At 40.3% G+C, this 13828-nt stretch overlaps 1 protein-coding gene across 1 annotated transcript in view; it reads right to left on the bottom strand.

Annotated features, from left to right (window-relative positions):
- Positions 1 to 1160: 1160 nt before the first annotated feature.
- Positions 1161 to 13828, bottom strand: part of SLC23A2 (solute carrier family 23 member 2) — a 32987-nt gene continuing 20319 nt past the window's right edge. The window contains exons 10-15 of the mRNA XM_074852249.1: positions 12163 to 12310; positions 11473 to 11578; positions 8596 to 8725; positions 8317 to 8454; positions 7057 to 7152; positions 1161 to 6513 (exon numbers count right to left, since the gene is read on the bottom strand). Coding sequence (XP_074708350.1) covers positions 6281 to 6513; positions 7057 to 7152; positions 8317 to 8454; positions 8596 to 8725; positions 11473 to 11578; positions 12163 to 12310 — 851 coding nt within the window. The 3' untranslated portion in view covers positions 1161 to 6280. The remainder of the gene's footprint in view (positions 6514 to 7056; positions 7153 to 8316; positions 8455 to 8595; positions 8726 to 11472; positions 11579 to 12162; positions 12311 to 13828) is intronic.

Consider the following 13828-nt stretch of genomic DNA (forward strand, 5'->3'; position numbering starts at 1 on the left):
ACCATGCTTCAAAAGAAACACGTCCCCATTTGAGGATGTTTCATTCATTCTGAAAATCCTCAGGTTTTGAGATTCTGCCTGCAATAAGGACCTTTTTACTGGGTTGACGCAGCTGATGCTGAATTTTGATTCAGGCAAGACACCAGGAGAAAACACAATTATTGCAGAGCTCTGACCCAGTCGCACAAAGGATTAATCAGGATTAAGATCAGACTGTTTTCACTGCTGACCCAAACCCAGCCCAGCTCAGAACAGTTAGAAATCCCTTGCCCTGGTTGAACAGCTGCTCCACCGGCTTTGATACCAGATCTACTTTCACTCCGTCTCGCTGCCAATTTAGGTGACTTTGCCGTTTTTTTTCCCTTTTCGCTGCCGATTTAAGTGACTTTTTGCCATTTTTCTCCCCATCTGACTACAGTTTTTGGACTAGTCACAGTTGGCCTAAATTAAGAAAGTTACTTAGGGGTCTTAATTCCCTTTAAAATCACTCGTAGCTGAGTACCGTGAAGGCTGACAGATGTCTGAAGGTGCTGTGTGTCCTCAGCCAGACATTTCCAGATCTGTTCACTGCAGGCAGCTACCGCACATCACTGGTGCTCCAGGCTAACGTCAGGAATTTATTACAGCTCCAGATAAAACAAATGAGTTCATTAAATGGTTGGGGGCAAGGCAAGGTGCTAGTCAGTGTATTTATTTTTCAATACTTGGCTAATTTATCTTTACACACTGTCCAAGAGCAGCGACAAGGCATCTCCAACACCCTGGGCCCCAGGGACCGCTTCGGGCACGCAGCAGCCCTGACAAGGGCTCCCAGGGACTTTGCTTTGGCTACAGATTGACAAAAACAGGGCAAGAATTTAGACAAATTCCCAATCCTAAAGCTTTACTCTAAACCAGAGGTTATTTCTCTGCTGGTTAATCTTCCTGCTCATAGTCTTACCCAGACAGAGTAACTTGAAGCTTCTGCTCAGCGTACTAAGAGAACCTGAAGGTTGTTTGAACCTGAAGGGCTGAGAGCTGGAAGGGTCGGGAGGGCGGCTGGGGGTTGTGTTTTGGGGTGGCACTTGCTACAAAAAAGATGCTTGGTCACCTGGACTCCCAAACCATCGATTCTCCTTCGAAGGGGGTGTTAAAAGGAAGTGTAACACCACGCTGCCAAGTTGCATCTATGCCCGCGTTTATTTATACTGAACAGCTTTAAAAATACAGAATAAAATAGCTTTATCTACTATTATTCACAACATCTGGTCCAAATATTACATTTTTAAATATTTAATTGTTTAATGAAGCAATGTTAGAAAAAAATATGAAATTAAAAAAAACTCCATAAAAGAATTACACATCTCAGAACAAAAAAGAAAAAAAAAAAAAAAAAACAAAACAAAACAGAAAACCTCTTGCTGTTTAACAAAAAAGTTTCACAGCCAAAGTCAGTCACAAAAAGTCATGGAAAAAAAAAATAATTTATCCCCACTGCCTAAGAACAGTCAATAGTTTGTTACGCCAAAGGTTGTTATAAACAGACAAAGTACAATAATTTGGACTGGCAGCAAGATGATTTACCTGGAAAGATGTAGTAAATGCCTGATAGTACACAAGGCAATTCTAAATATATCTCTCATATCAATATGTACGGATGACAACGCACAGTCACAGTCAAATTAGAACTAGACAGGAATATTTTGGATGGCTCTGAACGCGGATCCCCAATACTTAAAAGCAGCCCAGCACTAAGCTGTCTAGACTCATGGGCAGAAGCGAAACACTGGCAAACTCGTGGCCTCCTCCAATACTGCAATGACCCATCGCAGCTCTAGAAACATGACAGCACAGAGTACCTGTCATCCCATGGCCACAAAGGCCATCAGCCTCAAGAAATACTAAGAAACGTGCACCGAGTGGGATTTTCTGCAAATATGAGTGACCCACCACTCCCTCCCCCCTTAAAAAAAAAAAAAAAAGAAAAAAAGTCGCTTTTGGTTTAAGAAGGCCACGTAAAAGAAACACCGTTGGTTGTGCTGGTCTGTCACACATGCATTTTCTACATCAATATACAAATTATGTTAAGCACAGGTTGGTTTAGACCGCGTGTAAGCATCCAGCGGCTCACTCAAACCACTAGAAGCCGGCTATTTTAAACCACGTGTTGTGCCTGGAGTGCTGTTTATACCACAAATGATGTGATTTTCAACACTTTTTATTAAGGATGCAACGCTACAAATGACCGGTTACACTCACTGACGCTCCTTGTGGTATAAATAGTACTGAGGATTTCAGTTTGCAAGCGCCAATTCTGCATCGGGAGTACCAAGATCTCAGTAGGGAGATGAACAATAAAGAAATCCTTTAGTTTTTGGTAGGAACATAAACATGGGTAAATAAAGTATACACAACTACTATAGATTCGTCAATGAAGAAATTCTACCATCACATGACATTGTCATGACAATCATACCACTCCCTCCCAGGAAAACTGTGATCATTATCCTGAGTGGAAATGTTATTTTTAATATATGGAAATAAAATACTGCAATATTCATGTACAAACCAAGTTGCCATATTTAAAGTCAGTATTAAAAGGCATAAAGCAAATTCTGGGTTTAAAGTTTGAACTTTCTGAGCGAGGTACCTGATTAAGTTCCTCCATCACTGTAATATGACAACATTAATCAGTCACAGCTGTTAGCTATGAAACCTAAATTTCTATAGGTATAATTTGCAAGTATTTGCTTTAGAAAACGTGTTTCAACATGTTAGCAAGAATTCTTAATTTAACCTAAAAAAAAATACAAGAGAATATCAATTACAAAAGTCCCAAGTTGTTTTGTTTTGCATACATTGATACCATCTTTGATATGACAAAATGATATTTCTACCATGAATATTTGCCCTTCCATCTTAAAGTTTGGTTGAAACATCTCGTCGCCTCTTAACTCACCTCTCAGGTGTCGTCTTCCCTATGTGATTTTGTTTAGATTAGCTGTTAGAAAGGCAGGCAAAAACATATACAGGAAAAATACAGTATTGCATTTACAGTCAGATTTCTATATCCAGCCACCCTTACGCATCAAAGCCTGGACGTAACCAGCAAACACGAAGTATTTAAATGCTTTTCAAAACTGCAAGTTAATCCTCTGCAACACGTCTGCCAGCAGCTGCAGCACAGCAGCTGGGGCTGTGCACCGTGCTCCCCCCCGGCCAGGGCACTTCGCAACGGCCACTAAACCGCCAGCGCAGGAAACCCGACGCGGGGGAAGGATTGAGGGTTCGTCATCGCCTGCCACAACTGCGCAAAGCCGGGACAACGCAGAGCTACTTCCCCTCGCAAAGAAAAGCAAGGCATCTCCTTTGACTAGCAGCTGCGGGGTGGTTTCAGGTGCATCGGGAGGAGAAAGGGGAGCTTCTCTTCCCAAGGCATCAGCTCCGTGCCCTGGACACTCAAGGTACTGCCAGTGACTCCACCGTAACCCCTCACTACACATTACAGGCGCTCAGCCCATCTCCTTTGCAAAACACTGAGGCTCATCTTTAACCATTCATGTTCATAATAAGATGGAGAGAGTTGTTAAATATACGGATTTGGTTACAGAAGTGACTGCTAACTACATCTACTTATTTTAGTGTTACCAAGGTAAGTGGCTAGAAAAGCAATGCCGGCTAAACGCTACTGCTCTTCTCTTAGCCAGTCAACAGAATCGGCACAGTAGGACCCAAAGTCACGAAAAGAATTAAATCCAACAGTTCAACAGAGTAATCTGACTTCACCCATTCGGATAGTCTTTCCTACGCTGCAAGAAAGGGGTGGTGTTCTGCTCCGGGGAGAAAGAAAAAAATCCTTGCATTCGTTGCCCTGTAATTTGACTGAAGCGTCTTGGCAATTCTCAACTGAAGGCAACACAGAACACGCACAGCTTTACTCCAGCCAAAGGTGAGAGAAGACAAATGCTGTTTCTCATCGCCTCGTCTCTTGGCTGCATAAGCATTTAAGTTAAAAGAATATTTGGGGGGAGAAGTTAGAAAAGCCTCGGGACACAGGTGTCACTGCCGTGCTCCGTGCCCAGCAGCATCGCTGGACCTGACATTTCAATATTTCTGAGGGGGCACCGTTTTAAATAAAAAAACTTTTGCCTCCCTTTCTCAACATTTATAAGATAACCAACTTTGGCATTTTACATCATTACAACCACCATACATAGGTGGCTTTTTTTTTTTTTTCCTTTTTATATATATATATATATTTAACTCCCCCATGTCTCCCGCACATCTTTGGTTGCACATGAACTTGGGAAATTTGGAAGCTTCGTGCCACTGATTAGAGGTCTCCGCACTCAAACTATCTGCAAGTGGATGTGGAAATCTAACACCTCACTACCTGAAGAAAAATTTAAAAATTATAGAAATGACTTTGTTTCACAGGCAAACTAACCTTGTCTACTACACAATAACTCTTCCGACCAGCTTTCGAGATAGTCCAATTGACACCAAGACTGCAAACTACTGAAAGTTCCCTGAAGCAGGAACAAACACATGCTTTGTTATGGAAAAAGCGGTACAAAATAGTTTCTGGAAACAGCCATGGCATGCTGAGAACGATATCAATGGAATCATTCCAACTCTACACTATTCAGTACTGATCCATTAAGCTCTTTCCTTGCCCTCCCCACCCCAACCCTTCCATGCTTCAATAACCAATAACAAATTCACCTGGAAGTAGACTCAGAGAAAACAGAGTTCCTGCGCTCCTGTCCAGTAGTCAAACTTCGATAAATATATTAGTGAATTACAGGATCTACTGTTATGTTTTTTCCAGGAATACAAAACGCAAGCACCGTAGAGCATACTGGCCTTGAAATTACATTACACTACATTTCCCTGATGATCTCCACAGCTTAAAAATGCTTTTGGGGCCACACTGAAGTCTAAAACTAACTTGCAATAGTAAGAACATTAAACATGAATAAAACTTTTAATTATGAATGCATGATGAGCATGAACACCCACATAACATCAGAGCTGAGACTATTCCAGGAAAAAAAAAAAATCTGAATGGTGCCCTGATTGGACCCAATACCCGTTAAACCACCCAGTGGATGAGGACATCAAATGTAGTGTCTCTGCTGTTCAAGATCTCCTCTGCAGCAGTAATGAGCTTTTGCAGAAGCCCCACCAAGAGAGAAGAAGAGGCAATGCAACGTAAGCTGCTCGTAGGCAGCATCGGCTCTCGATATCCGATCAAGAAAATTCTGCACAGATCCAAAGCAGCGAATGCCGGCAGCGGTGTGACTGCGCAGCTTTCCCTGCAGGGAGATCTGCACGTGTAGAGATGTTAATTGCTTAGAACTGCTTAATAAATTAGCATTTTTATCCAGGAACCGTCTTGCTGGATACAGGCATTGCACTGTAGAAACTGTTACCGGGTCCCATCTGGAAGTTAAAAGTTTCCCATCTCTGTAAAACTCAAGCTACGTGTGTCCCTTTAGAGAAAACCTGCACCTGGACACTATAATGAGGTGGTCAAATGCCAGGCAGAAAAAGCAAACATTTAAAACTGACATGAAATGAGTGGTTCCTTCTACAGCACTATCACAAGTCGGTCGTAGTTTTCATCAGCAAAGTTTTTACAGAAACTTTTTGTCTTAACACTGGACATCTATCTGAACTATTGGTAATTCAAAAAAAAAAAAAATTCAAAAATTATACTCTCAATTCAAAAAAAAAAACCCCTCTCATGATTTGCCAGTATCAACTGAGCCTGGTTTCCAGGGGGCTGAAAATATGGAATGTGCAAATCAGTAAGTAGAAAATAATATATATGGGATTCGACATGACTAGAAGTAATTTTTTTCCCTTCCCCCTTCCTTCTCACGATTCAAATTTTCTGGCGTAACTAACATTGCCAGCAATGAACGCGCCAAAAATGCCAGCGGCAATGACTTAAATAAAAATCACCCTAAAAAGTAACATTTTTCAATAGCACCTACATACTTCCAGAACCTAATTGCCATTTAAAATAAACAGTCTTAGGTGCGCAGGTATCTATAGCTTTTGAAAAAAAATCAAACAGAGGAGCATTTGCAAATTTGACCCAGAGACACTAGATCTGGCTACCACCACCCACAACAGGAAAGCTGTTTTTTTTTTTTTTTTTTTAAATCCGTCTCAGCTCTGGTTCCAGAATTTAAATGCAGATATACAAAACATATATTTTAATGCTTCTTAATCAGCAAGAAACTGCAAATACATCTTTTACTACAACTAGATAATATAATTTCAACTAAGGCTATACTGTAGCTTCTGAGTCTTCATCTGAACTCCTGCAGTTACTGCTTTTCCTGAAGCCTTTCCACGTGTAACCCATGAAGGTAGGGCTGATGGGCAGGAAGCTGAAACACCTGTACTTTTTAATAAAGTTCATGCCAAAAGGCAAATCATATGTTTCCATGCCATCCAGTGACTTGCTTCCTTTACCAACCCCTTTCTTCCATTTCCGTATTCCCCTTTCTTCAGGGCTTCCTAGAAATAAAAAAAGGAAAAAAATATAAATATATATACATGAATATCTTTATATGAACACACACATATATAGTAGAGGATAAGAGAAGAAAGAAAACCCCAAGTCTCAGACACCACGTTCAGCAAAACACTGAAAAGATCTTCTAGACTCCTCAAAGAGGCAGGAATAGGGAGAAAAAAAATGTTTACTGGAAATGGCTGTTTTATTTTGTAACTGGACGTCAAGGTAAATTTTTCCTCTCAAATGAATGGAAGCAGGTTTTGGTCTTAAACATATTTTTACTTTGTCTTCTGAAGAAGACTGTTCTGGTTTGGTTTCTATCAGCTATTTTATGTGTTTAACAGGGTGGAAACTTAATCTGAAAAGATTCAACACATTCACAAAGAAACTGAGGTACGCAGGTATTAAACAGTTTGCTCTAGGTCTAGAAGTCGACGAGAAAAGCAGTAAACTCTTCCTCATCTCCTGCATCCATGAAGCGCTGTGCTTCATGCACAAAGGCAGTTATTACTTCAGATAAAATGACAAGTTTACATGCTGACCTGGAATGGTATTATCCAAAATAAACGCAACGCAGCCACCAACAAACATGGCTGTAGTGAGAAGAACGTTTAATACTTGATCAATGCCTGCTATTCCTAGAATAAGAAAAAAATATTTAGAATTTGATTTGTATCATACGTATATATACACATCCTACTGATTTACACACAGCTTAGCCGGGAAAACTTGCTACTGAGTACACGGAGAAATTTGCTCTAACAGGACTCTTAAAACCATGTGGGAATAGATGCAGAAGAACTTTCACCTGCTGTAGTTCACCATGGGGACCCCCCCACCCCTTCTTTCCCAAAACGTAACTCCGTGAACTTTCAGTTACTTATAAAAATGTAATGAAATGCCATTTTAGTTTCTACTGCAGATACAACTGCTTAATTTAAACTAAATAGAAAACTACAAAATGGAAAAGGAGTAATGTTCATAATGTAAAATCATGTGGACTGGAACAATTCCTTTTATAAACCTTTACTTTTTGAAAGGTTTATAAAACAGGTTTATAGCACCAGTTCATGGAAGAACACTGTATATTAATATTTCATCACCTAAGTCTGCTTGAATGATCTACTTTTCTGAACAACTGAAAGTAGGTTAGATATGCTCTTAAATCTGGTTCTGAAGCCATATATATATATAAGAAGTTCGTTAGTATTTTCTTTAAAAAAACCCCAACAAATGAAACCAAACAAGTATTCCCGTAGAGAGTCTTCCTTTGACGCCATACCCTGCCATGACAACTATTGAGAAGGTAGTATTAAACCAGAAAACCTTCTCCATGACTTCACCACAACTATAATTGGGCTAGCAGTCCGAAACTGAGTTTATTAAAATTCAGATTCAGAATGCATGTTTGCAGGGACAAAAAAAAATTTGAGAACCCCAAACAAATTCCTAGCTTCCAAGCTCTACCTTGGTACTTCCCCTTATTCTTTTAACATCATTTTACAACTCTGATTCACGCTTTTAGTCCTTCTTCCAGTCCAACTTGCAACCGCCTCCTTCCATCGCTCTACAGTTACACCCAGAGAAAGCTGGACAACTTCAGATATATACCACTGAAACAGTTAATTCAGCTCTCAACATCTCAATTAATTCTCTGAACACACTTGCCTTCTTATTTATAGCTTTTACTATCTCCATAATACTTTTTCTCTTATTTACCCTTTACATTACTCTGTACTGGTATGTATACATATGAGTACAAGGTAAAAGTACACTTCACATAAATGAGCAGAAACACGTACCTGTGACCAGTGGGTTTTGTTTGAGATAGCTTGGAAGGACGAGTCCAAAGAAAATGGAAAATCCGAGCACAAACAGGTTACGAGAAGAATTTAAATCTATGAACTGGAGGTTAGACAGACCCACGGCTGTAATCATCCCTAAATAAAAACAAAACAAGTCTCAGCTTTTATATAGTCTTTTTCTTCAAAAAAAGATAGCAACATACACGTAAACACAGCACTAGAGTAAAAAGATACAGCCACACAGTACACAAAGAGGAGCAGAAAAACATACGTTACCAAAGAGAGTGCAGAAGAGGGCACCAAGGACGGGGTCGGGCAGCGACGCAAAGAGAGCACTGAACTTGCCAACCATCCCGAGCAAGAGCATGAAGGCTGCCCCGTACTGAATAACCCTGCGACTTCCAACCTGCAGGAGAACGGAAAGGAAAGCACACTGGAAAAACCCGCACTTAGTCCAACCTCACATTTTATTGTTCTCTTTTGCATTTAAAACTTCTTTTCAAGCTTCCATGCGTATTTTTTTTGTGGTGTTAAAACAGAGGCTGGAAAGCCTTTACAAATGTCTTGGAGGGCTCAGCTGTAACATGGCTGCACTCCAGAATTCTAACATAACTTTGTTTGATTTTGTTTTGTTAACATTAGGTCATCTTTAAAACCATCTGTAACTGCTATAGCCACAACAACCATGACATGTGGTGCAGTCCCATCTACAGTAAACAAATAGAACAGAAATAGGAGAGATGGCAAACAGATCAATTGTAATGCAAATGGAAAAAACATTTAAAAATCCATGTGCTGCTGCCCTTTTACACAAGAATATATGTATTACCTACCTACCACACAGTTCACTTGAAGGAGATGCAGGCTTTCTAGACAGAGATTTATCAACTGATTTTATAACATCCCTCTTTGAGAACAGAACTGAATTCACTTCATATGCAAATCACGGCTGTGCTAACACTGTGAAACCCAAGTGCCTGCACTTCCTTCCCATTTTTAATTTAAGCATTCAAACTTTGGGCAGTACTTCTCTGGCATTATGCTGTAGCGGGAGTTGATAAACCTAAATGGTCGATACTTTAATAGTGTTATACTTGCATAAGAGGTGCACCAGGGACAAAAAAACCCCTTTTACACTGGTAAGGTGGTTTCTAGCAAAGCCCTTTGTAGGTCTTCTGTTACAGAGTATTAAGCTTCAAAGAGAAGTAGATATTAATTTGTTAATCATGTGTGACTGAGCTAAATGCGTGAAATAGGGGGAAAAAAAAGACACAGTAGGCATGTTTAGGGTAAAAGTACTTCTTTCCCCCATATTCTTCCCTGCTTAACTGTCAGGTGAGAGGTGCTCACCTACAAACAGAAACTACACCAGTAAATTGGGGTGTTCACTAGAATAACAACTGGCGTTAGCTTGCACCTTTCTCTATTTTTTATAAAGATATTCATTTCCTTAGGACCACCAGTATCTTGCTCTAAAATTATCTTCCTGCATGAAATAGGCAGATTCTTTAAAACATCTGCACGACAGCACCATTTATTTCTGCAAATGCTCAATCAGGACAAGGCAAACAAATGAAGCTCCTTTTGAAAGCTACTGAAAGCGTCCTGGTCAGCATTTAGCTCAAACTGTGTATTTATTCCCAAGCACCCATACACACACTTTATGTGATTATTCTGGAGCTCATGATAGTAAGGTACCTAGTCCCTTACTGGAGTATCCATTTCATCATCAACTTTATGGCATTAGATGCCTCTACTTTTGCCCCAACGAATCAGGTTTAATTGAGTCTCCTCTCATCAAATAGAACTTGCTCAAAGACTTTGCAGTATTTACATCCAGTTGAAGCCCCAAATTTAAATTCTAAGCATAATTATATATTAATTTCAAGGGACGTAAATGCCTTTTCAAATGTTGCACTAGTATAACAGGATCACCAGGACTATGCAGTCTTTACCGAGGAGCACTAAAGATTTTCCCTCTCAAATAAACAGCAGAGTATCTACATGCCAAAAATCTATTTTGATATAAATTGGAAGTTGAAAAACGATTAGGTTTTTAGGAATGAGTATGCAGACAGGAAAACAAGACAAACCACTGGAGCACAGCCACCCAGCTGTGCCATTCTGGATAAGGCATATTCACTCTTCCACCATGTGCTCTGAACAGACCTAACTGTAGTTAACTCTGTTCTCAGTAACAGCTGCCAGCCTAACATTCATTTTTCACTGCTCCAAAGCAACTTATTTCTGTGGACTATTAATAAAAAAGTGTTGTTAATTCATATCAACTCCTATGAAGTAACAACAGAAAGGGAGCAGAACAGAATAAACCCTCTTTAAGGATTTTTCTAACCAAAATTTCTTTTAGGAAATTTCCATCAGCGACTGAATGGAAGACTTATACAGACAGCAGATGGTGCTATTAGTATTTATATTCTACCCTAAACCAGAAAAGAATCATCCTTTGTGCAGAAAAAAAAAATGGCTGAAGATAAATTCATCACCCATATATTGGATTAAGTCAGAGGGATGAGTTATTTTAAGTGGAGAGCATACATTTTCTATCTTGTACACATGAAGTAGATTTATAGCTTCCAAGCGAAATACGCAACAAGATGTACGTATTTACAACATAAATTACTCTGACAGATTTCTTGACAAGGTTAAATTAACAATATCAAGCAAATCCATCTGGAGTCCAAGGTCTCCCAGTTCAGCAAGGCATCAAGCACACACCCAGTTCAGCATGTGAACAAAGCAATTCCTCAAGTGTTTATATATTTTGCTGAGTGACACCCCAAAAAATATGTAATCCCTTAAACATGCTCAGTGCCCTAAAAACCTATGGCAGAAACAAATATTTAGGGTACACTTAACTTTGAAGTTACCTTGATTGCAACTCCTGAGCTAGCTGTGTCAGTGTAACGTAAGATTTTTGAGGTCCTTATCTAGAATGTATTTCTATTAGATAATGGCTGGAACAGACAAGTTAGGTAAATTCAGAATGCTGTGTAAAGCTTCTCTACATGAAATACTATAGTAGTATGGTTTCTTGGAAGAGGATTATGCTGTGAAACATAAAAATGGCATAAGCCATCCATCAGAGGAGATGAAATACTCAAGTCACTGTTGTAATCAAGGGAAAGCACATACCTTCGTGATGCCCAAGACACCAATGTTAGGACTGGAAGAAGTGGATCCATTCCCCGTCCCAAATACTCCATCCAGAACACAGGAGAGACCCTCAATAAAAATCCCTCTGTAAATCACAAACAGGAAAAAAAAAAAAAAAAAGTCAAACTTGTATTAGCGTAGACTCACTGGAGATGGTGCTTTATGACTGCACGCTATGGGGGGGCCTGTCAAGGCATCGGTCCCACGTGAATTATTATAATTCATGTTTCAAGCTCCAACACACCTGGAAAACCAACTTGAGTTCTCTTTTCTATGTCTTAGATACCCATGTTCTTAAACTGAGGGAATTACAAAATAATTCAAGTCAAACTTAGAGCTTCTCTTTCATTTCTAAAACTGCATTTCAGGCGATTTTGACAAACTACCCCAATTCCAGAATGGATTTAGAGTTCTGTCCCTACAAAAACCGTACTATTAACTTCCACAGACTCCAGCAGGAATAGGACTAGGTTTCCAATGCTACATTTGCAACAAAATAATTCAACATGACAGCTGCATCTTAAATTTCAGATCCTTGGCCCTTGTGTTTGACCAAATTGTAGCATTTAACCTCACAGCACATTCCTGTCTTATCCCAAGGAAGAAAAAAAAAAAGTTAAAAAAAAAAGGAGCTTAAGGCACTGAAAAGTATTTCTTTTTTTGACATACCTGTTTATTGCATGAATAGGTGGAGGAGGAGCGCAAGACAACCTGGCACAGGCATAGTAATCTCCTATTGATTCAATAATGCTAGCAACAACTGCACTAAGCATTCCTATTACTCCAGCGGCTGAAATTGTTGGCAGTCCCCACTGAACTGTGAAGAAAAGAAAACTGAAATCTCTCGTGCCACAGAAAACAATTTAGATATCAAAACATACAGCAATTTCATAGAATCATAGAATCACTGAGGTTGGAAAGGACCTTTAAGTTCATCAAGTCCAGCTGTTATCCCAGCACTGCCAAGCCCACCACTAAACCACGTCCCTTAGTGCCACATCTACACATCTCTCACATACCTCCAGGGATGGGGGCTCCCCCCCTGCCCTGGGCAGCCCATTCCAACGCCCAACAACCCCTTCTGCAAAGAAATCCTTCCTAAGAGCCAGTCTGACCCTGCCCTGGCGCAGCTTGAGGCCATTCCCTCTTGGCCTGGCGCTGGTTCCTTGGCTCAAGAGACTCCTCCCCCCTCTCTGCACCCTCCTTTCAGGGAGTTGCAGAGGGCCAGGAGGTCTCCCCTCAGCCTCCTCTTCTCCAGACTAAACCCCCCCAGTTCCCTCAGCCGCTCCCCATCAGGCCTGTGCTCCAGACCCTGCACCAGCTCCGTTGCCCTTCTCTGGCCACGCTCGAGTCATTCAATGGCCTTTTTGGAGTGAGGGGCCCAAAACTGAACCCACTCATCGAGGGGCGGCCTCACCAGTGCTGAGTACAGGGGGATGACCCCGTCCCTACTCCTGCTGGCCACGCTATTTATTCATCTTTAATGGAATCAACAAACTCTCTTCACAGTAACAGTCTGGCAAGTTCCAGTAGATGAAAGGAGCAAAGGAAAAACCGCCTAACCAACTGCTTTGATCATGCCTGGAAAAAACCCAAAAAACCCTAAACCTCACCAAAAAACTCCTCCTGTTCAGAAGGAAGGAATTTGAACTACTGCTTGTGAAAAAACAATTCTGATCAGTGAGGCGAATGCCACTTAATTATTATTGCTCTAAAAACTCAGTCTTTGGTTACAAGTTTAGTCTACCGAAGAGAATGGCCAACAACCAGCTATGATCACTGCACAAACACCTTCCAATTCAAAATTTTTGTAGAAGAGAAAATAAGATTAATTTAAGCCTGTAGAAAAGCTTGGCAGGTTTTCCACAGCAATTGCCTTGATGCTTTTATCTCTTTGAAATAGATGAGCCTCTCGCAACAAAAGGAACTTTAAGTCACACAAATGTGAATGAACAAGGCTTCACAAATAAAGGTCTAATCAAAGTGGTGAAGTTTTCCTCCTCTTCTTTCCCAAAAGCTTCTATTATACATCTTGCAAGTACTGCTTTAGAAGTGGTTTCTTTTAAGAACTACTCAGAACCAAAGCATATGGAAAACCACAACGAAGCTGCCTCATTACAACATAGTGGTATTCCTAACAATTTCTATTATTCTATTCTAGCAGAATACTATTCTATTATTACCTCATTAATTTCTGAGCAGCACAAGGGTGAACCAGTTGTGCAACTCTACCTCATGCCGTAAGAAACAGCCTCGAACAGCTCTGAACTTAGAGGTGACCAGCAAAATACAAACATCTGAGACGTCGTGTGAAGCGTTTCGTGTTCTCTTTTAA

Source organism: Strix uralensis, chromosome 28, assembly GCF_047716275.1.
Source record: "Strix uralensis isolate ZFMK-TIS-50842 chromosome 28, bStrUra1, whole genome shotgun sequence".
NCBI lineage: Eukaryota > Metazoa > Chordata > Aves > Strigiformes > Strigidae > Strix > Strix uralensis.